Source organism: Panthera leo, chromosome A2, assembly GCF_018350215.1.
Source record: "Panthera leo isolate Ple1 chromosome A2, P.leo_Ple1_pat1.1, whole genome shotgun sequence".
Classification (NCBI taxonomy): Eukaryota; Metazoa; Chordata; class Mammalia; order Carnivora; family Felidae; genus Panthera; species Panthera leo.
The window spans coordinates 57,848,498-57,876,492 of record NC_056680.1 but is presented as its reverse complement, the minus strand read 5'-3'; the positions used below and the strand labels follow the sequence as shown (position 1 = coordinate 57,876,492).

The following is a 27,995-nucleotide window of genomic DNA, read 5'->3' as shown; positions in this document are numbered from 1 at the left end:
TGCTCAATCTCACAATTATCAGGGAAACGCAAATCAAAACACAATGAGATATCAACTCACACCAGTCAGAATGGCTAGTATCAAAAAGACAAGTGGTGACGGGTGGCGAGGATGGCGAGAAAACAGAACCTTGCGCACGGCTGATGGGAATGGAAACTGCGCGGCTGCTAAGAAACACAGTATGGAGTTTCCTCAACAGGTTAAAAATAGAAACACCATAGGAACCAGTGATTCCATTTCCGAAAATATGCCCAAAGGAAATGACAACTATGTTGAAGAGTCACCTGCGGCCCATGTTCACAGCAGCACGATGTATAATGCTGTTACGTGAATCTTGTTAATGGGTCTGCGTTTGTTAGAGCACAGGCTGAGCAATGTAAAAGAAAGAGATCTCCAAATGTAGTGGCTTAGATCAAGACAAAGGTCTAGGTCCCTGTCCCTTACCAGTCCACAGGCGAGTCATCCAAGCTGGAGGGTCATAAGACATGGAAACAACCCAAGTGTCCATAGATGGGTGGGTGGATAAGGAAGAGGGGGTGTGCACATCCACATCCACAGTGGAATATTACTCAGCCATAAAAAGAAGGAATCTCTGCCATTTGTGACAATATGGACAGACTTTTGGGGCACTGTGCTATCATCTCATCTCACTTGTGTGTGGAATCTAAAGGAGAAAAAGAAAAACAGACAAGCTCATAGAGAAAGAGATCAGATTTGTGGCTGCCGGGGGGCGGGGGGCAGGGGGGAGAGGGACTTGCAGAAGGGGGTCAAAAAATACAAACTTGCAGTTATAAGATAAATAATCCCAGCGATGTCATGTATGGTGTGGCGGCTAGAGATAACGCCGCTGTGTGACATTTCGGAAAGGTGATAAGATCCTCAGGGCACTTATCACAAGGAAAATAACTTTTCCTCTTTTGCTTTTGTTGTTGTTACTGGATGAGGTGGCGGATGCTAAGTGAACCTGTCGCGATCGTGCCACAACACACGGAAACGAGCCACCGCGCTGTCCGTCGTAGATTTACGCGGTGCTGTGTGTCAGCCGCACAGAGCGCCAGCAAGAGTTTGGTCCGAGAAGACGTCAGTGCTGTAAGTGCCTTTCTGCTGCCAATAAAGCGAAACAAATGACCAAATACGGGGGCCCACTGAGGCACTTCACAGCTGGCAGTCTTAGTGCCCAGAACGCGATAATGAGCGAAAGTGACATCCTGGCTTCCCTAATGAAGCTTAATCAGCCTCCCTTACATGTCCCCTTCTTCCCGTAATCTCCTGGAGGTGCAGAAAACGTGTCAATTCCAAGGAAGTAAGGCAGGTAACTGCCTTACGTGAACTAAGTTAGAAGCTTCCAGAGAAATGATTATCCCTGCAACATCAGGTATGTCCTGCCCTCAGATAATTTCCTACCTTTTGAGGGATACAACCTCCAGGAATGATTTATTTTTCATCGCAAAGCAGTTCTGCGAAAGGCCAAGAGATTAAGACCCTTCATTAACATGCAAAGTCTCTTCAGAGAACTCTTCTGGCAGCCAAGGCTGTGGCCAGCTCTGAATAGGTCCTCATGCCAAAGGGCTCCTCAGAGGCCGCTGTCCTGATCAATATTTGGAACAGGCCTTCTGGGAAATCATTAATGGTCTGTGGAAGGCACACGGCGTGACTTTTAGGACAGTCCATTAATGAAGAGCTTCACAGCTGTCCCCCACTTGCAGAAAAGGCAGGGCCAGACGTTGATGTGACACACTCTGAGCTCTGTCTTCTCTTTCATACTGCACAGATAAGGGGCTGCGTCTGCCCTTGTCAACGGTGGGGTGCCCACATGCAGGCCACCTGAAGGTGCAGAGAGGAGGGCCCTGGCCTCTGTTGTTCCCCGCATCCTCCCACATGCCGACCAGACCCACCACAATGGCCGAGGCAGGGGAACTCATGCTGCCTGGGCTGGTTTTGCTGTACTGGCATGTGCCACTAAAAAAAAAAGGGGGGGGGGAGGGAGGCTCACTTATTACAGGGTGACTCTTGACTGCAGGCATGTGTACACATGTGGGCAAAAAAAAGTTGGAGAGCTAGACTATTAATCTCCTGGAGGGACGGTACGAACGTCAACATTTACTGGTTGGTGTGATGAATCTTGCAGGTGCCAAACTGCCACATTACAGGCTCTCGACCTGCAAGATCCCCATGCTGGTGGTGCTCGGGAGGAGGGAGGTTCAGTGACACAACCTTAAATAACATGAAAGCGCACAAGGAGAATGTTACTTAACCCTAGTCACCTGGTTCCGGTCTGTGAGCATGGAAGGGAGGGTCTCAGGGAGGTGCCAATCTGTCTTAAATACCTAAGAACGTGAGCCAATCTCCAGGACGGAGAGAGAAGCCGCTGGACTTGGGGCTTTCCAGCAAGTCCAAGGTAGTTTTAGCACCTTGGTTTCGTTTTCTCCCCTGGTCTCCGCTTCTATTGATGGCATATGATACTGGTTTTCTGTTTCCTGAGTTAGAAAAACGTTTCCTCTTAAAATAGATTTGAAGTGAAAAAGAGAGTCAAAGGCAACCATGAAAAATAATATTCAATTCAAAGGACTGCACTGAACAGCACACAGGAGGTGTGTGAACGACCAAGGTGTGGGGAACGCGGTCTAACAAGGACACGCGGGCTCTTTGTCTGCAGTGGGCCAGCAAAACTGACCGGGGCGGGGGGGGGCGGTCAGGGGGGTCTCCAGGCCCCTCGGTCCCTGCCCAGCTGCTCGCTGCAGCCCTTGGCAAGCATTTGAGGACTCACTTGCGATTGAGATGGGGGAGGGAGGTGTGGGGCAGAAATGACCCGAGTGAGGGTACCCGGGGAGGAGGCCCACTTCCATGGTGGTCTTAGGAGGATGAAGAAGCCCCACGCTGGTGAGGCAAGTGCCAGCACGAGCTCCAGACCCTCCCTGTCACTGGCCAGAGGGGTTCCAGCCCAGACCCAGCTCAAATGTCACCTGGCCTCAGAGCCACCCGAGCCAGCGGCAGTCAGTCGATCCGTCTGCTCACTTGTCACCTGTCCCACATTGCCCCACTGGTGACCTATCCCTCGACTGCTGTCTCGCATGCCATCCCACTTCTGGCTTCCCGGAAGCAAAGACCTTGGCACACTCAGCTCACACTCCCCAACCCCTGCTGCTGCCAGCTACATCTCTGAGAAGGAATAAAAGACCCTCCATGCCTCAGTTTCCCCAACTGTAGAGCCAAGGGATGGAACTAGATCATCCTTAGGTGCTTTCCCACCTACCAGAGTCCACTATTAACATGACTGTCCTGTGGTGGCCAGGTGTCCTAGCTTTCTGCTTTCCCTTAATTTCTCAACCTCTTTTAATGAACATGTTTGCAAAAATAAAAATAAAAATAAAAATAGAGCAAATTTTATGTACGACCGCAAAATTAAATGACCAAAGATGAACGAGTAGAGAAAGAGCCTGTTCCATGAGGGAGAAAGGAACACAGTCAGGCCAGCCAGTGACCCCAGAGAGGGTCCACGGGGAACCTTGGCCCCCAGAGATGACCCCAATCACCACCTGAAGGACCAACGACAAAGTGACCAGCCCTGATAGCAAGGAGGAAGGCCCGAGAGTTCTCCAGGAGAAACCTCTCCTCACAGAACCCAAAGGAGACCTTGGAGAGAGGGTATGGGGATAACATCTAGAGTCTTCCTGAAGGCTTTCCAAGGAAAAAACTTTAAAGAGACAGCTGTGATGTGGCTTTGGACCTGGAGGCAACAGGGAATGGCCAGTGGAGAGAGCAGAGAGTTTCTTTAGTCAGAGATGAGGCTCCCAGACCTTCCTATATGAGCGTGCCGGGCTCCATCTTATGTAACGTTTTTTTTTTCTTTTCTTTTCTTTTTTTTTTTCCTGGAAGGAGAACAGCATGAACTTTCCAAGTGTGCAGATGGCTCGAAGTTCTTCTGGGTGGTGAGATGCCAAACGGATGGCAATAAACGATGAGGAATCTATTAAGAATGCAGGAGAGGTGAGACGAACACACAGGGATGAATTTAAGGGACACAGCCACAATTTTATGGGCACCGCGAGGCCTCTGACCTCTGCTACGATCCTAACTGGCAGCTGAGGCACGGAGACGCTGGAGTTGGATACCTGGAGTTGGACAGACCACGGACCATGGGCTCCTACCACAGGCCTGTCTTTCTGCCGTGGGTCTCTATCCAAGCCACTGTGCCCTTCTGAACCTCAGTCTCATCTGTAAAATGGGGCCATCATCTCTACCTCCACTGGCCATTGTGAGCACTGAATAGCACCTATCACACTACCGGGGCTATATAAAAGGCTCTCATAAGTGTTCCACAAGGCAAATGTGTGTGTTGGGGCAAGAACAGTGCCTTTTAAAGCAAACAGATATGGGTTCAGACCCTGGCTCTGCCATTTATGAACATGTGGCTCTCTGAGACTCAGAGATCGTTTCTCCATCAATAAAATAGCAAGAAAGATTCTAACCTATGGCGATGTGAGAGTCGGGCAGATACAGGCAAAGGGTTATCCAGCAAGGTGTCAGCCTCAGGCTTGGGCCTTTCTGAGGATCTGTTTCCTTTCCCTTTCCAAAGATGATACAGGCTTAAAGATGTGTATTCAAGGAAGTCTGGCTTCACTGCAGCCCTTTCAGGTTCAGCCATGGAGATCAGCCAGGCTCTCTCCCCAGCTCTTGGCTGGAGCCAGTCGAGATGAAATCTGACAGTGGCCATCTTGGATGTGCTGTGTGAAATTTTGAATGCATGCAACATCTGGGCAGGACATGAGCTGGGACTGCAAGGGGAGGATGCTCGGTGAAGCTCTCAAGCTTCTCCAAGCAAAGCACCTGGCCTAGAACCCAGGCTCCGCTGGACCCTGGCACACGCACAAGCGGCTTGCCTTCCTGCCTTTCTCTCTGTACTGGAGGTCCTCCAAAGGCAGGGACCATTGGGTCTCAATGATTTCTCTGTCTCTCAAGGCCCAGCAAAAGGCCTGGCACAGAGTTGGTGCTCGGTAAATGTTTGTTGAATGAAACCGATGGATGGATGGATCGATGACAGATGGTTGATGGAGACATATAGATGGGTGGATGAAGGAAGGGACAGGTGGATGGCTGCACAGATGGATGGTTATAGCTACACATTTGTCTCTTCCCTCACGGATGCTGCAGAAGATCCAGGGTCTCCCTTCTGGGGCACAGAAGCTGGGCACACCCTTCTCTCTCAGGGAGTCCCTGAGTCATTTTGAGAAAAGCTGTAAGAAGGAATGCTATGGTGGAATCATCTTTCAGAAATCTCCATGCTTTGTGGCAGATACTACCAAGGTGAGGGAGAAGGGACTCGCAGGCCAGCTTCTTATCCACAGGGGCTGATGCCAATGGCCCGCTCTTCCTCCTGTGATGGTGCTCCCTATCAGCACTCCCTCGGAGCTATGTACTATTTTTTGTTCTCTCTTTTACATGCTTCCTGCTGCTGCATCTGCTGGCGATCTCAGCAGCAGGGTCTCTGCTCTTCTCCCTGTATTAACGCCCACCAACTCCCAACAGGGGAGTCTTGGAGCCTCCCCACTGCCTGCAAGTTAAAGTCCAGACGAGGCTCACGAGCCCTTGCCAGCCGGACACGCACCTGCCTTTCCAGCCTCATCCCTCAGTGTTCAAGCCATTTTCTCCATCCCCGCTATGTCCTCTGAGGCTATCCAGTCCTGCCTGGAACACACTTTCCTCTTTGTTCAAATCTATCACCCTCCCAGACCTGGCTCAGGTAGGAAGCCCTCCAAAGCCTTTCCACAAACTGCTCCTTTTAGAAAATGTGGGAAAATCAGAAAAGTGTGAAGAATATAATGAAAGTTACCCATCACAATTCCACAACCTAGAAATGACCACTATTTGTATTTCTAGTCTTCTTTTCATGATCATATTTTTAACATGGCTGAGATCAAAGTCTTACATTGTTATTTCTACGTATCGTTGTCTCCTAAAGAACATTCTGTACTATTGGATTTTTTAATGGTAAACGTCACTTAAAATGTTTGCATAAGATTCCTTAATTCATATCCCTAGGTATTTGCATCTTTTGGTGACAGATTTATTGAGGTATAGTTCACACACCATGCAATTCACTCTTTTAAAGTATACAATTCAGTGGTGTTTAGTCTATTCACATAGTAGTGCAACCATCACCACAACCAATTTTAGAACATTGTCATCGCCCCAAAAAGAAATCCTGTACTCATTATCACCCCCTACTCCCCCAGCCTCCACTCCAGCCCTAGACAACCACTAATCTACTTTCTGCCTCAACAGATTTGCCTATGCTGGATACTTTTATGAAATAAGATAATATGTGGTCTTTTGTGACTGGCTTCAGAGCATAATTGTTTCAGGTTCATTGCGGTGGCAGCATATATCAGTATCTCATTCCTTTCTTTCTATGCCCAAATAGTATTTCACTGTCTGGATGCACCACATTTTATTTACCATTGATTACTTGATGGATATTTGGATTGTTCCTACTTTTTTTTTATTTTAAAGAGAAAGAAAGAGAGCTCAAGTGGGGGAGGGGGCCAAAGGGGCAGAGAGAGAGAGAGAGAGAGAGAGAGAGAGAGAGAGGGAGATAGGAGAATCTTAAGTAGGCTCCACACTGAGCATGGAACCCAACGTGGAGCTTGATCCCACGAACTGTGAGATCGTGACTTGAACCAAAATCAACAGTTGAACACTCAACCAACAGAGCCACCCAGGTGCCCTGGATCGTCCCTACATTTTGACTGTTATCAATAACGTTGCTGTGAGCGTTCATGTACAAGAGTTCATGTAGACATATGAACATGGTTTTCAGTCGCCTTTGTACATATCTAGGAATGGAATGGCTAGGTCTTACGGTAACTGCATTTGGCCTTTTGAGGAACGGTCACACTGCTTTTCCAAAGTGGCTGCACCATTTTAAATTCTCTCCAGCAGCGCATGAGGATCCCGATTTTTCCACATCCTCACCTAGAGTTGTTGTCTGCCTTTTTGACTCTAGCCATCCTAGTGGGTGAGAAGTGGTATCTCCTTGTGGTTTTGAGTCACATTTCCCTGATGACAACTAATGTTCAGCATCTTTTCATGTGCCCACTGGCCATTTGTATGTCTTCTTTGGAGAAATATTCTCTGGTCTTCTGCCCACTTTTTAAAATTGGTTATTTGCTTTTTTATCATTGAGTTGTAAGTGTTCTTTTTATATTCTAGATACAATTTCCTGATAAGATAGATGATCTGTAAACATTTTCTTCTATTCTGTGAATTGGCTTTCTGCTTTCTTTCTTTTTTTTTTTAATGTTTACTTATTTTTTAGAGAGAGAGAGAAAGAGAGAGACAGAGTGTGAGCAGGGGAGGGGCAGAGAGACAGGGAGACACAGAATCTGAAGCAGGCTCCAGGCTGCGAGCTGTCAGCAGAGCCTGATGTAGGGCTTGAACTCATGAACCGTGAGGTCATGACCTGAGCTGAAGTCGGGCGCTTAACCGACTGAGCCACCCAGGAGCCCCTCTTTCTACTTTTTTAATTGCGTACTTTGAAGCACAATGGTTTTTAATTCTGATGAAGTCCAATTTATCAATTTTTTTCTTTTGTTACTTATGCTTTTGGTGTCTTAAGAAACCACTGTGAAATCCAAGGTCATGGAAATTTACTCGTATATTTTCCTCTAAGATTTTGATAGTTTGAGTTCTTACATTTAGGATATTAGTTGATTTTTGTATGTGGTATAAGGAGAAGTCCAACTTCATTCTTTTGTATGTTGAAATCCAACTGCCCCAGCACCATTTGCTGAGAAGACTATTATTTTCCTATTAAAGTATTGTGGCATTCTTATCAAAAATTAATTGATCATAGACATGTCTTTTTTTCTGGACTCCCAATTCCTTATGCCAGTAGCACATTGCCTTGATTATTGTTATTTTGTAGTAGGTTCTGAAATCAGAAAATAGGAGTCCTTCAACTTGGTTCTTCTTTTACAAGATTGATTTGGTTTTTCTGGGCCCCCTGAGTTTCCACATGAATTTCAGGAACAGCTTGTCAATTTCTAGAAAGAAGCCATCCAGGATTCTGATGAGGGTTGCCTTAAATCTGTAGATCAATCTGGGGAGTACTGCCATCTTAATGATATTGTTCTCCAGTCCATTGATATGAGATGTCTGCCACTCATTTGGATTTTCTTTAATTTCCCTCAGAATGTGATGAAGTTTCCAGAGTATAAGTTTTGCGCTTCTTTTGTTCAATTTAGTCTTAGGTATTTCTATTCTCTTTGATACTCTCGTAAATGGAATTGTTTTAATTTCATTTTCAGATTGTTCAATGCAAGTATGTGGAAATGCAATTGATTTGTATATATTCATGTTGTATCTTGCAATCTTGTTGCGGTCGTTAATTTGTTATAATAGATTTTTAGCGGATTCCTTAGGATTTTCCACAGACAAGGTCATGTCATCTACAAATATAGTTTGACTTCTTCCTTTCCAATCTGGATGTCTTTTATTTCCTCTTCTTGCCTGACTGCCCTGACTAGATCCTCCAAATACAGTGTTGAATCGCAGCGGGGAGATGGATATCTCTGGTTTGGTTCCTGACCTTAGGGAAAAAGCATACAGTCTTTCATCATTAAGTGTGATGCTGGCTTTAATTTTTGGTCATTGCCCTTCACCAGGTTAAAGAAGGTCCCTTCTAGTTTCTTGCACGTTTTTATCATGAAAGTGGGCTAGATTTTCTCAAATACTTTTTTACATATTTTGAAATGATTTCTTTCTTTATTCTACCAATATGGTGTGTTGCAGTAATTAATTTTTAGATATCAAACCACCCTTGCCTTCCTGAGACAAGCCTCACTTGGTAAAGGTGCATAAATCTGTTATAATGGTGTTGGATTCAGTTTGCTAGTATTTTATTGAGGGTTTTTGCATTAATATTCATAGGAAATATTCTGTACTTTTCTTTTCCTATACGTCTTTGTTTGCTTTTGGTATCCAGGTAACAGCAGCCACTTAGAATGAGTTAGGGAGCATTCTGTCTTCTTTTAGAAAGTTGTGTGAAGAAGTGATATTCATTCTTTACATGTTTGGTAGATTTCAACAGTGAAGCTATCTGGGCCTTGGCTTTTCTTGGTGGCTAGTTTTCTGCCTACTAATTCAGGCTCTTTACTTATTGTAAGTCAATTCAGACTTTCTATTTCTCTCAAGTCAGTTTCAGTAGTTTGCACCTTTCTAGAAATTTGTCTACTTCCTCTAAGTTATCTGACTTATCAGCGTACAGTTGTTCATAGTATTCTTTTCTAATCCTTTGTATTCATGAAAGATTGGTGACACCGTTCCCTCCTTCATTTCCAATACTAGTTATAGGAGACTTCTGCTTTTTCTAGATCAATCTACCTAAAGATCTGTCCATTTTGTTGATCTTTTCAAACACCCAGATTCTGGATTCATTTATTTTACATATTGTTTCTCCATTCTCTGTTCATTCATTTCTGCTGTGATCTTATTTCCTTCCTTCTGCTTGCATTAGGTTTAATTTGCTCTTTTTTTTTAAATTTTTTTTTAACGTTTATTTATTTTTGAGACAGAGAGAGAGAGAGACAGAGCATGAACGGGGAAGGGCAGAGAGAGAGGGAGACACAGAATTGGAAGCAGGCTCCAGGCTCTGAGCCATCAGCCCAGAGCCCGACGTGGGGCTCGAACTCACGGACCGCGAGATCGTGACCTGAGCTGAAGTCGGACGCTTAACTGACTGAGCCACCCAGGCGCCCCTGCTCTTCTTTTTCTAGTGTCATAAGTTGACATAGTCAAGTGTCATAAGAAGACCAGGCCTATAGCCAGCCCTGGCTGCAAATGACCCAAGGAAGGCAATGGTGTAGTCACATCTGATAGAAATGAATCATGAATTGTACCTCTGGGGACAACAATCAGTGAGACATAAGGAGGAATGGCTACAGAGCGGGTAAACACTGGGTCTGAACAGTGCCCTGACTCTGTAAAGACACGGTTTATCCCTGGCATGTTCCCACTCCTGTGTCTGAGCCAGCTGGCCGATGGGACCTGCTGAGACTAGATGGTCTTAGACACAAGACATCAAGGCAAAAGGTAAATCCACAGCAACTTCAGACAGGCTGGGGCATCCACCATGAAACCACAGAGAAGCAAAAAATGTGAAAAGCCAGGATCCTCATCCAAGTTCAGCCATGGAAGATCTTCCAGTTGCTTTGAATGTTCTAGACTGTAAACAATAACCAACCGCACGGGACCCCTGCCTCTATGATGGCTCCCACACAGCCTACACAATAAGATCCCAATCCCTAAGCATGTCAAATACAGCTGTTACAAACAGTTGTGTCCCCTCCCCACCCCCCCAGAATTCACATGTTGAAGCCCTAACCTCCAATCTAACTGTATTTAGAGATAAGGCCTTTAAGGAGGTAATTCAGGTTAAATGACACCATAAGGACTGGGCCTTATCCGATAGTACGGGAGTCCTCATAAGAAGAGAAAGAGACACCGGGAATGCACACACATAGAGGAAAGACCACACGAAGGCAGCTGTCTACAAGCCAGGTAGAGAGCTCTCACCAGAAACCAACTGTGCCAGCACCTTGAGCTTTGACTTCAAATCTCCAGGGCCGTGAGAAATTTCATTTCTGTTGTTTCAGCCACCGGGTCTGTGATATTCTGTTATGGCAGCCTTAGCAAGCGAATACAACAGCCATTCAAATCCTGGCCCCCAAACAAACCATTCCAAAATCATCTTCTGCCACGTACTTTACAGTTTCTGAAGACTTCCTGTCATTTCCAGAACATACCTCCATGCCTGTATGAAAGTGCTCTCCACTGCCCGGAATGCCCCTTTCCACCTTTGAGAGTCAGCTCGCATCACCTAACCTTTCTCTGAGGCCTCAACACAGGGTGGCCCCCACAAGCAAACTCCCGCGGTGCCCAGAATGGTGTCCTCAGTACACATGCACAGATGCCTTTGGAGGCAGAGACAGAGCCCCTTCATTTCCATATTGCCAAACTAGAACAGGGTAATGCGCACGCAAGGTGTCCAGGAGGAACTCGTGGGACTGGAGGTCTGCCCTCCCACAGGCCCGAGCCTCCATGCCGCATCATGGACCCTCCCTTGCTGTCTGGCATGGTGCCAAGTTTGCATTTGGAGCTCAGTTAGTACTGCGGAATCATCTCCCCATGTCAAAAGAGGAGGCACACCTCACTCACGTCCAGATTCTGGTGTCTATGCTGATGTCAGTGCTCAAGTGGAAAACCCCTTCTGCCGTCCTGCAGGCCCCACTCGTACGTGTGTTTTCACATACAGAATTTTACCTCTGCATTAAATTGGTGAAAACACAGCCCCCTGTTATGTCAAGGGATCACCTACAGGGAATATTCTTATTCTAGCTATTACTGACTCCTTCTGGGATACTTCTGGATTTTGCTGCTCCATTTCCTGAACAAAAAAGCCCCTCTGATCTATCCTCTGTGGAAACAGTCTGTCCTTTCCCTAGAAAACCATGCCAGAAGGGACTCTGGAGAATCATCTAACCCAATTACCTGACTCTAAATATGAGAAGTTCATTTATTCATTCAACAAACACAGTTAGATCCCTTATTTTGTGCCAGGCATGATACTCTACAAGGAGGGGAGCGCTGGAGAAGGAAGAATAAGAGTAAACATGACTTCTGCCCTGGAAAAGCTCAGGGGTTATTCACCATCACAAGATGCAAAGTGTCCTAGAGTTACAGAAAATGCAAAAGTCTCCGGGAACTTGCCCGAAAGTCTAAGAGATGATACCTTGTTGAGAGTTACTCAGAGGCAGAGGCAGAAACAAAACTTCAAGGCTGCATTTCTGACTCAGGACAAAGAGCTTTTCTCCATGTGGTAGAATCTCAAAAGTGGCCTCAAAATAGGCCCTGCCCCCATCCTCGCTCCTTGGATGTGCCCTCACACACCACTTCTGGGCTCACTAGCTCTGACACTAGCAGAAACTTGAAAAGCACCCGCACATTGGGGTTTGCTCTCTTGCTGCTCTTGAAACATTGCCACCCTAAGAACAGATCTGAGCTAGCCCACTAAAGGGTGCCAGACCACATGCAGAAGAACCGAGGTCCTCCTGCCAATAGCGTCCTGATACCAGACACATGAGTAAAGCCATCGGAGCCCAGGGAGCCCCTAGCTGGCCCACCAGTGCCCGTAGAGGCCGCAGCTGACCACAGATGCATGAAGAAGGCCAGCCAAGGCAGAACATCTGCCCGGCTGAGCCCAGCACAAATCGCCAATCCATTAGAATTGTGAGCTAAGTAAATGGGGTTACACGGCGATAGATTACAAAGGCGCCCCCGACAGCCCTGGCCACTCCAGATAGATGGCAGGACGGCACTTGTACCAGTAATCTCATCTCCTGCAATGAGAAACGTTTCCACACCGTGCTGACGCATTTAGGACCAATGGAGACACACGTGCCAAAGACTGGAACGTCTTAAGACACAGACTACCGAAAATGGAGCGGATGCTTCTCTGGAAGTTTGCTGGCACAGACTTCCAGCCCTGCTCATGAAGGTTTGGCCTCCCTGCCAGTGAGACTGTACCTAAATGCTGTCACTCACGGAAGCTTTACACAAGATAAAAGCATTTCATTGTCCTAACTATGTATTATCTCAAAAAGAATTTCACCACCAACGGCTTTCTCACGGTTTTCTTGTTTTGTTTACCTTGTAGATTAAACATCCAGTGTCTATTTTTTTTAACATTTTTTTTTATTTTTGAGGGACAGAGAGAGACAGGGCACAAGCGGGAAGGGGCAGAGAGAGAGGGAGACACAGAATCCGAAGCAGGCTCCAGGCTCTGAGCTGTCAGCACAGAGCCTGACATGGGGCTCGAACCCACAAACTGTGAGATCATGACCTGAGCCAAAATCAAGAGCTGGATGCCAAACCGACTGCGCCACCCAGGTGCCCCATCCAGTGTCTATTTCTATTAACTTCTGTCATTTAGGGAGTTTGAAATCTCACTGAAACGGAACTGAGGGTTTTTTTCAAAGTAATTTCTATACCCAACATGGGGCTCCAACTCAGGACCCTGAGATTAAGAGTTGCACACTCTACTGACCGAGCCAGCCAGGTGCCCCAAAACAGAACTGAGTTTGAACTGCTAAGAAAAAAAGCCAGTAAATAAGCTGAAGACTGGGGGAAAGCCTGCAGCCTGGGGTCATGGGGAAGAGCAGTAAAGGTGGGATGTATGAGTATTGCTTTCACTCTAGGGCTTACGTGGCTGACGTTTGCCAGGAGGGTGCTGGGAAGTAAGGGACAATGGTGGGTAACAAACAAGCCCAACACACAGTCCTTTCTCACAGCCTGCCAGACTGATGGCAGAGGCAGCCAAAGAGATCAAACTAAGCAGTAAGAGCTCACACTCACATGTCACTTACAGTGTGCCAGATGTGAACTCCCACGCATCTATGTAACCCGTACAAGCACCCTAGGGAAAGGTGCTGGTGTCCCCTATTTTAAAGATGCAGAGACTGGTCAAGTAGCGAATCTATGGCCCCATGCCTTGTCTGAGTGGACCCAGTCTGTTCCCCCGCAGAGTCTGGCTCCATGGCCTACACTGTTCTCCCTACACTGGGATGCTTTGTGTCCCAGACAGACCAGTCTTCCCTGAAATATGTCCCTTCAGGGATCAACTGACCAAAATGTCTAAAGGCAGCAATTTCCCAGCCAGGGGTCTTTCGTCTCTAATCCAGTGGTCTGCAAGTGGCCTGGGGAAACTGCCTGCCCTGACAAGGTGAGACTAACCAGAGGCTTCCTGAGACCAAAGATGGCGGTTTCTAATTGTCTTCAAGCTCTTTCTCCTTCTGTCCTTCCCCCTCCCACCCCCCTCTGTATTCGGGGGCCCCATACCTCCTCTCCCACATGCTTCTCTTATTCTCCTAGAGGCTGTCTGTTCTTTTCCCCCTCTTAGAATTCATCCCCCTTCTGCCACCCCATCTCGTGGGTCCTCTAAGTGAGTCTCTTGCCACCTTTCTGAAGTCCATTACTCAGAGTCCTGGGGCATTGCCTAGGTGCCCACATGCTTCTAACCACAGAAAACAGAGCCCCCAAAGTGTAGATGTCATCAAACAGCTTCCGGCAGCGAGGAGGGAGGTGGCCAGTTAAGACCTCTCCAAGCCCAGCCCCAAACTTCCCATCTGTTGAAATCCCCACCGTGAAGGGCTGCCTTGTGGTTTCAACCCAGAAGGAGAAGGTATGGGGTCAACAACTCCTGAGACATGGCGCGGCACAGAGGCGAGAGCGTGGTCAGGAGCTAGCCCCCGGACCCACGCCAGCCCCCTAGGTGACTTCATGTTTACTCTCTGAGCCTCAGTCTTCCCATTGACAAAATGATAAGGCTGGCACTGAGCCCTGGGGGCAGGGACCACCCCCATTTCGAGAGTCTGATGGAGTCTGTGATACGTCTTCCTTTCCAGAAAAGTGCATATACTTAACGTAGCCATGATGTCAAAAGGCCCACAGACTCTAACCCCCTAAAACCCTCTGCCACCTACTCAGGGGAAGTCCCCAGGGTTAGGGAGAGCTGGAGAACTCTAAGGACCTTAATACTCAAGTCTGACTTCCTCTACCAGAAGAAAGACACTGTGCCAGTGACTGGCTCACGCCCCTTTCTTCCCTGGGAGCAATTCATTCACTCATTAACACACATTTATTAAGCTCCTGCTGAAGGCAGGCCACTATTCTAAGCACCAGGGACATGATGACAGGCCATTCCACTAACACTTGCTCTCTGGGGAGAACAATGCAAGGGGACAGAGGCACGAGTACCCTACAGGTAGCACAGGTGTGATTTCACAAAGTGACCCATTTCCATCCTGATCTCTATTAATCCTGCCCCATATTTCTGGTTTGGGAAACGTGTTCAAGGAAAAGGAAGGTCTAATTCCCCTCAATCCTAACATCAACTGAAGATGTATTTTTCCAAACCTTCTTTCTTTCCTTCTGTTCTTCCCCCTTCTCCTCTCCCCTCCTCCCTGCTCCCTCCCACCCTCCCTCCTCCTTTTCCTTCCAGAATGTTGATGGAGCTGTGAGCCCAGGAGAAACAGCTCCTTTACACCTTTTTGAGGAAGGTGAGGCATGGTTTCTCACCACTGCACACAGGAGGATTTGCTGGGCGGCCAAGAGAGGAAATGAATGGTCAGCAGGTGCAGGAGAGGCATGTTGGGAGCTGGTGATGAACGTGAAAGGGGGGGGCAGCTCCAAGTGGAGTGACACAGCTCACAGCTCTTGTTGTGACCTCCTAGCTACACACAGCACCCTGCTGTGTGTGTCTCTGACACAGAGAGAACAATGTCACTCCCAGTCCGTCAGTGACCACCGTCAGCATCCCTACCCCCACCCGCTATGAACAAGGCTGTGTGAAAGGAAAGGAACGTCCTACCAACAAGAACCTCGGATGACCCTCAAATATGGGACAAGGGTTGCCCTGTAATCTCAGCTGTAAAAATTTGCACCACAGAAGACCATTTCCTCCATTTACACAATCACTGATGGTCGGGTTTGCACTCAAAAACAAAGTGCATCTGGGATTAACATCTAAACCTAGAAGGTGCCAATAAATAGACGATGGTGGACAATGGGGGCTATTCAGGAAGCAGTTTATTTGGCTATTTTTTTCTTAGACTCCACTGCAAAACAAAGCCAGATTTGTATCTGCAGAACATTCTTATAGCAACTGGAAGAAATTATCCCTTGACGAAGCTGTTGGAAAAATCAACTGCAAGAATAGCAGCCGGCCTTTCCCCTGGTCATCAAAAGATCTTTGCTATCCAAAGAGTCTTTAAAAAAAAAAAAAGCGCCCAGAAAAGATCCCTATGTAAAAATAAGGCAGTTTCCTATGCTATAACAAAGGCAGAAGCATCAGAAGGAGAAACAACAGTTTCATACAAGAGAAAAAAACTTTTAGAAATTTTTTAAATAGGCAAAAAAAAAAAAATTGAACTGCTACTGAAAAGTTGATCGATCTGATCAAAAATAGTGTTGTTGCTCTAAATGCAGAGTAATATCCGCTTTCCAGGAGCTTAGGTGTAAATTTCATAAAACAACACATTAAATTAAAGGTGCTTCATTTTCGAGTCCTCATTGCAAAGTGCCAGTGTAAGACATGATTCCTCTCTCACCTTCATGAAAATGAACTTGTCCCTGTCATTAATATTTTACTGGTAATTTGGTTGGCTTGTCCATGCTCTCTCTCCTTCATTTATCCCACTGATTTATTCCAGGGGTGCTCCAATGAGGTGTCCCACAGGGTAGGTGGCCCCACCTGTCCTCACTGTCAGAGAGTAGAGCAGGTATCTTGAGAGCAGAGGTAATAAAGGTGTTTGCTGGGAAGGAGAACCCCCATATACCCTATGTGCCTGTCCCTTGGGGAGACACCTGGGAGCCATCCTTCCCCCACCTCTCCTGCCATCATCACCAGGAGCAGGCAACTTTAGTCTTTCCACTGCTATCACATGCTGTCACTACTCTGCGGGATCTCAGCCCTCCTCACCTGTCCCCTGGATTGTGGCAAACACCTCCAACCACCATTTGTCCATGTTACAAGTCTGCCTACAGCACTTGCTGGCTTAAAACTACTGGGCTCCCCACCGCCCCGAAGGTTCAAGTTTGAGCCTGTAGCTCAACCTGCAGCACCACACCCCCCCATCCATCTCACCCCCCAGGGAATGGCCTCATTCTACCTCTCTAGCTTCATTTAGGTTCCTGCCACTGTCCACCTGGTGCCTTCTGCCCCAGTAATACCACTGCTGGTATTCTCATGCAGCCCATGCATTCCTGCCCCAGCCCCCTCCCCTGGCATGCCCTTCCTGCATGTGGAGTGCTGTTCGAGGGCATGGGTAAAAAGGGAAGTAGGAGCTGAAACCTAGCCCATGTTCTGCCTCCCAAGCCACACACCTGAGGGGCTATGTCTTCATGGATGGACTCCCTTCTTAATTTGCACAAAGGCTCTGTATGGCTTAGCAGGGGTCCTATCTCTATGGGCTTGCCACATCGCATCATAATTATCCACATGTTCATCCACCCCCACCCCTTCATCAAACAAAGCAGTCTCTCCCCACGCTGGTGCCCAACACAATGCCTGGAACATGTGGATGTCAAAAACCGTTGACGTCACTGGTTGGTTGAATGGGAGCGAGACTGTGGCCGAACAAAAAGAGCAGGGAGATAAACCCTCAGAGCCTGTCTTGCTACAGAGGCTCGGAAGAGCCCAAGAGCTAACCCAGAGCCTTACAGCCAGGGGGAATGTTCAAGGGGCTGGGCGGGGGGAAGCCTGCCTGTTCTCACACCCACAAAGACCAACAGAATAGAGTTCAAAATGGCTCCTCTTAGGGACAAAGAAGGGATGTGATTTGGTTCACTCTGAGGATGTAGCAACCACAGGCAAGTGATGCGGCAACACCTCGTCACCCAGGGGGCAGGAGTTCAGAGAGGTCATGAGGGCTGCAGGAGTCAGCAGGGAACGTACAGAAATACCCAAAGATGTAAGCAGAACTCGTGGAATGTTGCTTAGAGCACTGAACCAATGCCATAGGCTAGGGGGCGTGGAGGAAGGCACTAAATAAGTGACTTCCAACCTGATTAGGAAACCAAAGGGTGAGGGGAACATAGAAAAAGCCAGTCTGACCTATGAGAAGAAAATTCCAGAAGACAGTAGGGGGTCAAAATTATGTCCAGCCAGACGATAGAGACGCTGCGTCTCCATGGGCTGGATCCAGTTGGCTAGGAGGAGCCCTTAGCTTCTGGAACCCCTGGTACCACACCCAAAGGGCTGGTGGCTGACATGAGGAGGACATCATGAGGACATTCCCAGCTCCAGGGAATCACCTCTTTTCCAGGTAAATTTGCATAGTTGGGAGGAAGTGTCCTAAGGTGGCATTGCCCAAAAATGCAGCTACAGGGTTTCGAGGCTTCGAGGACACAGGGATCAGTGTGACCCAGGGCAGAGGTAGGGGGTATCAGCTGAGCCCCACTTTGGGGAATAAGGAATAAGGAAAGGAGCAGCCAGAGCTAGGACTTTGGCTTATTGCTTCTAGATCCACTGACAATGGCCAAGACTGAGAACTTGGGGAGGTTCCCACTCCCAGCCCTGACCCCCATGTCACCCAGAGGAAAGTCCTAAAAACCACACCAACTGCAGACTGCCTTGGAGAAAGCTCAGACTGCTGGAACCAGGAGGGGAGAGGAGTGGCATCCATGTGAGGGTGTGGCCGCCTGGTTACTGGAGGGAAAAGCCAGGTTACTGAACCTGAAGTCGGAGGCAAGAAAGGGAGAAAACACAGAGCCAGCAAGGTCTGTGGAAGGAACTCCAGGGCTTATGTTCTGGAACGTCTCCGAAAATGTAGGGAAATTTGGAACAAAATGCTAAATGAAACTTTCAAAAATGAGTCATTTGTGAATTGCAGCGGTTCTCCAGGCAGGGTGTTGGCATCAGGACTCTGCAAGCAGAGGGACCGGGGACAGCCGCACTTTGAAACAGCTCCCTCAATCTCCCAGCTGTTATCCCAACAGCAGCTACAGAAAGGAAAGCCTGTAAGCCCTTTGAGGGTGAGGGGTGGCCCAGAGACCAAGTGCACAGGAGGGAAGTAGCAGCTTTAGAGAAACAAGAAGGGCACCGAGGGGTATATTACACACACACACACACACACACACACACACACACACACACACTTCATGGTGGCCCTGCTGATCACCAGACCAACATGCTCTGGCCCATGTTTAGAATGAACTGTCTGGTGGGGACCTCGGCTGCACAACCACACAATTGTAGGGGGGCTCCCCGGCCTTCCTTGTCATACAGAATCAAAGGAAGGCTTCACGTCCTCAGACTGAGTATGGTTTCTGACCACCCAGCCTCTCCCCAGCCGGCCGGCCATTCGCCACGTGGGACAGGAACACCTTCACTGTTCCGAGCATGTCTAACTAACATTCAGAAGTGAATTTAAAGTCATCTTTTTTGGACTAAGGAGGACCACCTGGTGGACTGAATTCAAAGGCGCTATAGTCTCTGTCTTTCTGTCGACATGATTGCTGGAAATTTGCTGAAGGACCAGTACTTTAAAAGTCCAAGATACTGAATCTGGATCAAGCAGCCACTCCCCCAGGGCATCGCAAGATTTCTAGTTTCAGAATGGAGACATATCTTTCACTGATTTCCCACTTTCAGTAATTGTGAGCCAACAATCAGGGAGAATTCATTATTCTATTACTCTTTACCGTAGGGTGAAGTGGTCTTCAACCCTGATGGAAAATGTCAGAATTTATCAGGAAGATGCTACTTACAGAGGTGAAAGTCTGCCTTCCACAGTGCTGCATTAAGAGGAGCAACTGACCTGGGAGCCAGAGGAATCTGAACTGAATCCAGCTACCCTACCTGGGTCATCCTGGGCCTGTTCCCCCATGTGTAAAATAGGAAATGGTAATGATAACATTGGCCTCACAGGCTGATGTCAAGTTAAGATGAGATCATGTAGGTAGAGAGCCTAATCCAGACCCCAGAACATATCTGATACTCAATTAATAGGAGATACTCAATGAACATAAGATAATTCTGCTATACCTTAAGTCTAACATTTGTTACACTGTAAACACCACTAGCTGAATACGAATTTGCCTTGACACTGCCAAATGTAGGCTTAAAAATCTTGGGTGCAAAACAATTAAAGATGGAGTCTTTGGCGTGCTGTACTAAAAACAGTGTTGTGTTTGGACACACACATCGTAATGACACTCCCAAGAAATGCCTTCTTCTCTCTCAGGGTCCAGCGTGAGAGGCTGGCATGTATAAGGACATAAGTTGATTCCATAAGCAGGTTTGGCCGGTTTCTCAGCTATGGCTGACACCTGTGACCCAGTGTCACTCTGAGCCACCTGCAGAGCTGGTCTCGGGACAGAAAGTTTCAGGCGCTCTGAGGCAGGCCTAAGGAGCTGGAGGCAACTTGTTGACCAAAAAAACAACCCAAAGCAGTGCGGCTAATAGAGGTGCACATAGACCCCGCTCTGAAAGACGCCACCCAGGGTGGCTTCTGAGGTCTCCAGGTCCTCTGGGAGGGAGATTATTTTTTAAATGGAGCAGAGTGGAAAAACAGAGGGAAAGGTGATAGTTGTCTGGGTTTTCCCCACAGACGGTGGAGTAGAGAAGGCCTGGAGCTGAACTGGGAATGGGACTTTAGGACACTCCCTGGAAGGGATGGACTGGAGTCAGGGGTGACCTGAGGTCCCCTCTCCCTTCTTAAAAGCAACAGGCAATGGTGTTGAAACTCAACAGCAGAGACGTTCCAGAGCATGCAAGAAGGCAGGCCCACACAGTGGCTGGTATCTGCCCAAGCAGCTGGTCTCAGTTATTCAGACATGGACACGCTTCCATTCCAGTTGGCATAAACCTCTGCCCTGAGGCCACCCCCCTGCTCCCCACCACTCCGGCTGCCATGATTCCTCCTCCAGGAACCCCTCACCCTATTTGATATACAGAGATGCAGGCACAGGGTTAACTTCTGTTGCAGGAGGCCTCCAGGACTTTCTGATGGGTCAGGGCTGGTTGTGAAATCACCTAAACATTACCTCTGACATTGGCCCCAACTCCAAAAGGGTATTTATTGACCTGAATCATCTCCAGGGGGTAGAGGCAGAGTAGGTAGGCTGGTGGCCTTCCCATCACAGTTCTCTTCCAAATCCCAGGGCCCAACTGCCTCAACAACCCACCCCGCCTTCTTATTGCCATCGGCGGCCACCACAGTGCAGACACTGATTTCCCAGAGACAGCTCAGTTTAAGCTACTGGGGGCTTGCCACATCTAAGTGGAGCAAAAGCAATGGAACCTAGAGACCTCCCCACAAGGCGACGTCAGCGTGGAGACTGTGAAAACCACTCACGGCCAAGGAAGGGCAGCCGGTTGGCCATTCCCAACCCACTCACCCACCGCCCTGCGCCGCCCCCTTTGGAGACCAAAGGTCCTCTTTATTTCGTTGACCTCCAACTAGGACAGCCTCCCCACTCAACCGAGGAAAGCCCCCAAAGTCTAGGACTTGGACAATAAAAATGCCTACTTTCAATTCTTTGTCCTCTTTTTGTATATCGATCAAATAATGCCCCACATACCACACAGTTCTCAGAAGTTAAACCAAGAACACGCAACTGTACAGCCAAATAAGTCAGAGTAAGTCAGAATAAGGAGAGTAAGTCAGAATGGAGAATTAATGACGATGCTTGACAACTCTCTCTCTCTCTTTCTCTCTCTCCTCTCTCTCTCCTCACCCCCTTCCTCCCTCCCTCCTTCCCTCTCTTCTCCTCTGTCTCCATCTGACACATATGCAGAGACACACGCTCTCTTCTGGAGGATATCTTTAAGAAAGATATTGCCAGAACTGGTAGGAACTATTAACAGCCCATTGCGATAGGCAGTTTGTACAGCTGCCCTGAAGCTATGATTTTAAACCGGGTCTTTAAAAGTCCACATCTCTGTGTTTTTAACGTGCAGCTACCTGGATTATATACACCTTGTTGAAAAACAGGAGAAATGCTATAGCTGTGCTAGGGTTGGGTGATTACTGAGACACAAAGAGAGCTATAATCTACATCACACCGTGTACCCTGGGAGACAAGAGGCCTGGGAGACAGGTAAAACATCCATGGAACAGGAGACGCTCACTCGTCACTAGGCCAAATGGTTACCACCAATAATTCCTTTCCCCGAATAACATAAACAAGCAGGGCTTTCCCTGTTTCGTACAAGAGAAGGGGAGCAGCAGGCGACCAGCTGTCTTATGGTGTATCGTCCCAACGCCTTTTCTAACAGCAAGACAAATCCTTGATGGAAAATGTACAAAGTAATTGAGCTGGCAAGAAATCAGAAGGAAATACCCAGACCCCTTTCTCCCTAGTTATACACGTAGGACACCTCTGAAGCTCATAATCAAACAGGAAGACAGAACAAAGGTTACTATATATACAGTTTTGATGTTCTTATCTGCTTAGGTGGCTTTCTGGAGTTGTCGGCGTTGATTTCAAAGGAATGCCCTTGCAACAGGAAATCAAGTCCAGTACAAAAAATAAAGTCATGTGGAATTTTTGAAAACTGCCATACGGTAGAATCCGTATCCTGGTTGTTATAATGAAAATAGAACTCCTGCTTCTTAATTTAAAAAAAAAAAATGGTAAAGTCTAAATCTCATCTTTGTGGGCACTGCTGTGCCTGACGTTACAACGTATGTGAAGTAGGTCATGAAGAAAGCAGTCCCGAAGGGTATGCTACAGGAAGAAGGGCAGAGGCCAGTGTGAACGGAGCCAAGTGCTCTGGAGCAGCACTCGGCAGGGGGGGAGGGGGGGACTTACTTGGGTGTGCCCGTAGGTTTCCAGTACCTGCAGAAGAGGTACTGTCCATCGGCATTGACCAGGTGAGGCAGGTCCTGGTATGGAACGCTCTGTGGGGTCTGCCTGGGAGAACTTTCCTCCGGCATTCTGAAAGGATCTCCAAGTCCTTGAAAGAAAAGAAGACATATTCCGAAGTCAGAAATACGGCAAAAACACACAGAGATGGGGAGCAAAGCCTCGTTCGGTGTCAGAAACATTTTTAAGCAGTTTAAAAGGACCCCCTCCATTTCAAAGACTTAAAAAAAAAAACAAAAAACATATTTCTTGCAGTCTCTCCAAGACTGAAAAATCCCATTTGTTCTTAAGAAAATGCTCACTTTATTTTTTAAGTGCCTCATTACAGCTTTTTTTCCCCCCTTCCCATCTGTGTTTATTTTAAATCATTTCAGGAAACTTCATCTTAAAGACTATTTTAGCTGTAATCAAGTGGAAATTATACTCAGCTCTGTGGGTATAAAGACGCAGCTGCAAGAAGACCCATCTATCTTAAAATCCCCAAGGAAGTTTCAAAGGGGCACGATAATGAGGTGGATGATACTCCAATTAATGCCTCCTGTGTCTGAAATTCCAAAGATTCCATGACAAACCTGTTTCCATCATGTCCTGGCTTTTGCATTCCACAACCACGACAGCATGGAGAATCAGAGCCAGGCAAATAAGGGCTGTTCCCTCATCTCGGCGGTCACAGGGCGGCATTCAAGCAGTTCCCCAGCCCCTGTCCCCCACCCCGCGCCCTGCCTGCCCCCAGAGCCAGTCTTGAGGGCTTTCGGGGTGCTGAGCCCGGGAGCCTGCTTCCAGCTCGCACTGGAAGCTCTCCGGGGCTCCCCCTCCGTCCCCAGGGGCGGGGAACAGGCGCGCGCGACGCCCCACTACTAGTTCAGGTCATCACTTTTCCTACACAAATCCATGGAGGGGTTCGGAGAGGAGAGGGGCTCGCGAGCCCGGCACCCCCTGCCCCGGAAACTGGGAAACCAGCTCCGCGCACACCGAGGCACCTCGCACACGCACAAATGCGGGTCCCCGAGGCAAAGTCACCCCCGAGGCTCCCGACAAACTTTGCTTCCTGCCTGTCTCCGACAGCGCAGGGAACGGAGCCCGGCAGCTGTCACTGGAAAAGCCACGGGAAAAACCGGGAGACTTCGCCGGGCGTGTGCACGGGGCCGGAGGGGACCGGGAAAATGGAGTTGACGGGGACAAGTTGGTTTGGGGGCTGGTGCGAGGGAGCAGGGGAGGGCGCGCGCACACACGCGCACACACAGACACGCGCGCACACACTCGTGCACAGACGCGCGCGCACCAGGGGCGCGGGAGCCCACGCCGAGCATGCCGGGGACCCCCGAGGCTGCTCCCCACCGGTGGGGACTGCACTCGCAGGCTGGGGCGGGGGCCGGGAGGCAGTTACCGGGGCCACGAGCGCCGCTGTCGCGTTCCCCGAGCGCCGCGGGTCCTCGTCTGCGGCGGGCCAGAGCCGGGCCGAGCTGCGCGCCGCCGGCTCCGCGGCGACAGGGCGCGGCGTCTGCGCTGCCACTTTATCCCCGGGCCCGCTCGGCGGCGGGGGCGGCCCGAGGTGGGTGGGGACGCGCGGGACCGGCGGGCGGTGCGGGGAGGCGGCGCCCGGGGCCCACGTGTGCCCGGCCCGCGGGGAGGAGCGGGGGCGCAGCCCGCGGACCCGGCCACGCGCTCCTCCCCTCCCAGCCTCGGGGGAGGCCGCGCCCCAGGGTGGCCGCCCGGGGGCCGTCACGAGGCCTGGAACCCAGCCGGGCTCTCCCGAGCGTCAGCGCGGGAGGGATCGCCACACCCACGCGCAACACACCTCGCGCACACAGACCCGCATAGGGACACACACGGACACCACACAATCTGCAAATGCACACGGACCGCATGCGTGCACAGACCCACACACAGATAGTACACGTGCAGACACAGGGACACATGCAGATACATGTAGACACTACATGTGCACAAGGACACACGCCACACATGCAGGCATGCACATAGACTTCCCCACAAATACACACGCATGGACACGTACAGACACACAAAAAATATACCACACACATACAGATACTCGGTACACAAAGGCAGACACATGACATCCACAGAGACACAAACTCACATAGACACACACAGAAAGAAACAGACACACGCAGAGACACTCGTAGACATCAAGTATACACACACGACATGCACATATGGGCAGACACTCATATACAGACACATTCACACCCGCACAGAGATGCACATGATCAGACACCCACATAAAAAGTGGGTTGGGGGTGCACAAACCCCCAGGAGGTAGGGTAAAGGCAGACTAGTGTAGGCCTTATCCCACTACCCCCATACCCAGCAACTGTCCCTACGTTCTAGGAGACCGGCCCCCAAAAGAAATCTGGGGTGGATCTACACAGGCCAGGGGAAGGTCTGAACACTATCCAGTACAACTAGCAATGTAGATCGTGGGGGTGCAGGAACCAGTGTTGGATTTAGGGTCCAGACCACCTGCAGCAGCTCCTCCATTTGTCCTGTGAGCCTTAATCTCCTCACCTGTAGCCTGGGTGCAACCATACCTGTGTCCCCAAGGAGTGTGACCAAGGTCCCCAGCTCACACTGACTTCAGCTGGCCTTTTCACCTTTTCTTCTTTCATAAATAACTTTATCCCATTGCAATGTTGAAAAGAACTGCTGTATTCCAGAAGCTGGTGTCTCAATGTCACATTGTCTGTGTGCAGGAGGCCCAGGCTGCTTAGAGCCTGTGATCTAACTTAAGAAATAAAACAATAGCCTTTGAGAAGCTATGGGCTGTAAGTGCTGCCAAGCTCAGCCAGCCCTCTGGCCTCAAGCAGTTCACCAACCAGGCCTGGGACAGAGAAGGGTAGCTAAATGCAGCTTTACAATATCCATGCGAGGCAGCAATCTTGGGGCAGGGAGCTGGGGGCTGGCTTTCAAGCTGGCCATGCTAAATACACTGTATTTACTTGGATGGTAATTTGTTCAAGGTGGGGGCGGGGCGGCAGCTGGGGATCTAATGGATGCTATGGGTGGGGGGGGCCCAAAGCGCACCTTGTACACAGCTGTGGTTTCAGTGTTTTCCAGCTCCAATATTCCAACATTTTAAATAGTGTGAAAGGCTTGAGGACAGATTTTGCTGAAGTTGTCAGCAGAGCCTCTGTAGAAATGGTGGTAGAGAATTGGAAGCTCTGCATCCTTGGTTACCGACATAGATGAGAGCATGGTGTGTGGTCAGCAGGTTGGGAAACCATGAGTTAAGACATTGAGACTGTGCTGTTCTGTATCTGGCTTTTTTTTTTTAAATTAAACTTTTTATTTTGAGATACAGGTAGATCTGCATGCAGTTGTTAACAAATTATCCAGAGAAATGCTGTGTACCCTTTACCCAGTTTCCCCCAATCTTGCGAAACTGTAGGATGATATCACAACCAGGATATTGACATTGATACAGTCTAGATGCAGAACATTCCATCACCACAAAGATCCCTTGTGTTGCCCTTCTGTAGCCACATCTACTTCCTTCCCACCCCCATTCCCTTCATAACCCCTGCCAAGCACTAATTAGTTCTCCATTTATAAAATTTTCTCATTTCAAGAATGTTCTATAAAGTCACACAGTATATGACCTTTGAGGATTCACCTTTTCATTCAGCATCTCCAGGTGGTGTGTGTAGCATTCTGTGGTGTGGACGTATCACACAGTTTGTTGAGGGACTTCTGGGTCATTACCAGCTTGGGGCTATCACAAATAAAAATGCTTTTGGCACTCCTGTAGAACTTTTTGTATGAGCATGAGTCCTCATTTCTCTGGGATAAATTCCCAGAAGGGCAATTGCTGGGCTATAAGGAAATTACATGTTGTTTAAGAGCCTGCCCAAAAGTGTTCTAGAGTGGCGATACCATTTCACATTCCTGATGTGAGAGGTCTAGGTTCTCAGCGACCTTGTCAGCATCTAGTGTTGTCAATATATGTATTTTTATTTTAGCCTTTTCCTCCTCACCATCTTTTCTCCTCTCCCTTTGGGACTCAGATGATATAGTATTAGATCTTTTGTTATAGTCCTATAGGTCTCTGAGGCTCTCTTCAGTTGTTTTCCAGTCTGTGTTCCCTCTGTTGTCCAGACTGGGTAATTTCCAGTGCCCTGTCTTCCAGTTCACTGCTTCTTTCTTCTTCTCCATTCTGCCTCTGAACCCATCCTCTGAGCTTTTTTACCCCAGTATTAAACTTTTCAGTTCTACAATTTCCATTTGGAAATTCTAATGAAGATTAGATCTTCTCTTCCTAGGCTGAGAATCTCTAGTTTTCATTAGTTCCAGCCATGTTTGTACTTGCTCCTTGAAGCATTTTTATCATGGCTGCTTTAAAATCTCTGTTCTTTCAGTTGGCATCTATTGATTGTCTTTTTTCGTTCAATTTCAGATCTCTCTGGTTCTTGGTGAGATATGTGATTTTCTACAGAAGCCAGATGATCTTGTATTATGTTGTGAGACTCTGGATCTTATTTAAAGCTTCTGTCTTAGCTGATCCTCTCTGACACTGCTGTGGGCCAGGGGACAGGCAGGTGGCCATGTGGCCTCATTACTCCCAGGTGGAGCTAAACACACAGATTGCCCACTCAGTCTTGGTGGGTGTGGGTGTGGGCCACTTTTTTCTTCTGTGTTGTCTGACTAGTGTAGAAAGGCCAACGTCTGAAACTTTTATGGCTTATTAGTTTTCTCTCTCTTGGTCCTTGGGCTGGAAAGGGCAGGCTTGGGTTAAGTATCATTTGGTCTGTGCCCTTGGCATTTTTGGGTTGCTGGCTTCTCTAGCTGCAAGACTGGAATATCTGAGGCCAAACAAAAACTCAGGAGCTTGCCACCATGTCATTCCTTGGCTCCTGAGGTCTCTAGTTGGTCTGCCTATTTTCTCCCCTTTCAGAGCCTCTTTCAGTTCAGTTTACATATGATGTCCAGGGTTTTTAGTGGGATTTACCTGGAGGAATAGGAAAAAACACACCTCCTGTGCCATTGCAGATGCAGATGTCCTGTATCTGGCTATATATTTCAGCAATTCCTACCAACCCACGCGCCCAGAAAGACCTCAGAACCCAGTCTTGCTAGACTGGACCACTCTAGAGACAGTCGCCTCCCAGAAAAGTGCCAGTTGGCAGGATATGCCCCTACTGCCTGGGATGAAAAAGCAGGCCAGCAATTCAAGTAAAAGCAGCATCTTTCTGCTCCCACTAGTGTCTTGTGTGGCCTTCCAGAGATGCTCTGAGGTTTGAGCTGAGTGGAACATGCTGGAAATATCTGTGGGGAGGAAGGCAGTAAGAGCAAACTAGGAGACGTTACGAAAGCCAGGAGTGTCTCTTATTAGAAATGTTGGTATGTGTGAATTAACTTCTACTGCTTTTTTGCAATCCTAGGAATGTGGGTGGTGGTATATTTCAACTACAAATCACTCCTGGATGGAGAGAAGTGGAGCTTGGGAGTGGAGATGGTAATTAGAGTGAATAACGAAAGATGTAAGACTTTGTACAAACTTAAAGGAAAATGAACTTGAGCAAAAATACGTAAACTCTGAAATATGCTCCACG

At 48.3% G+C, this 27,995-nt stretch overlaps 1 protein-coding gene across 7 annotated transcripts in view; it reads right to left on the bottom strand.

The window, feature by feature from the left end:
* The window catches only part of MGLL (monoglyceride lipase), a 245,416-nt gene that overhangs the window by 93,401 nt on the left and 124,020 nt on the right, over positions 1–27,995 (bottom strand). For 4 of the 7 annotated variants that reach the window (XM_042912516.1, XM_042912481.1, XM_042912492.1 and 1 more), the window contains one exon: positions 22,372–22,516. In XM_042912516.1, the coding sequence (XP_042768450.1) occupies positions 22,372–22,496 (125 nt within the window). In that variant the 5' untranslated portion in view covers positions 22,497–22,516. Of the gene's footprint in view, positions 1–22,371; positions 22,517–22,997; positions 23,499–23,812; positions 23,977–27,995 lie in introns of those variants that run through there. The other 3 variants (XM_042912508.1, XM_042912525.1, XM_042912476.1) reach the window with 3 other exon arrangements.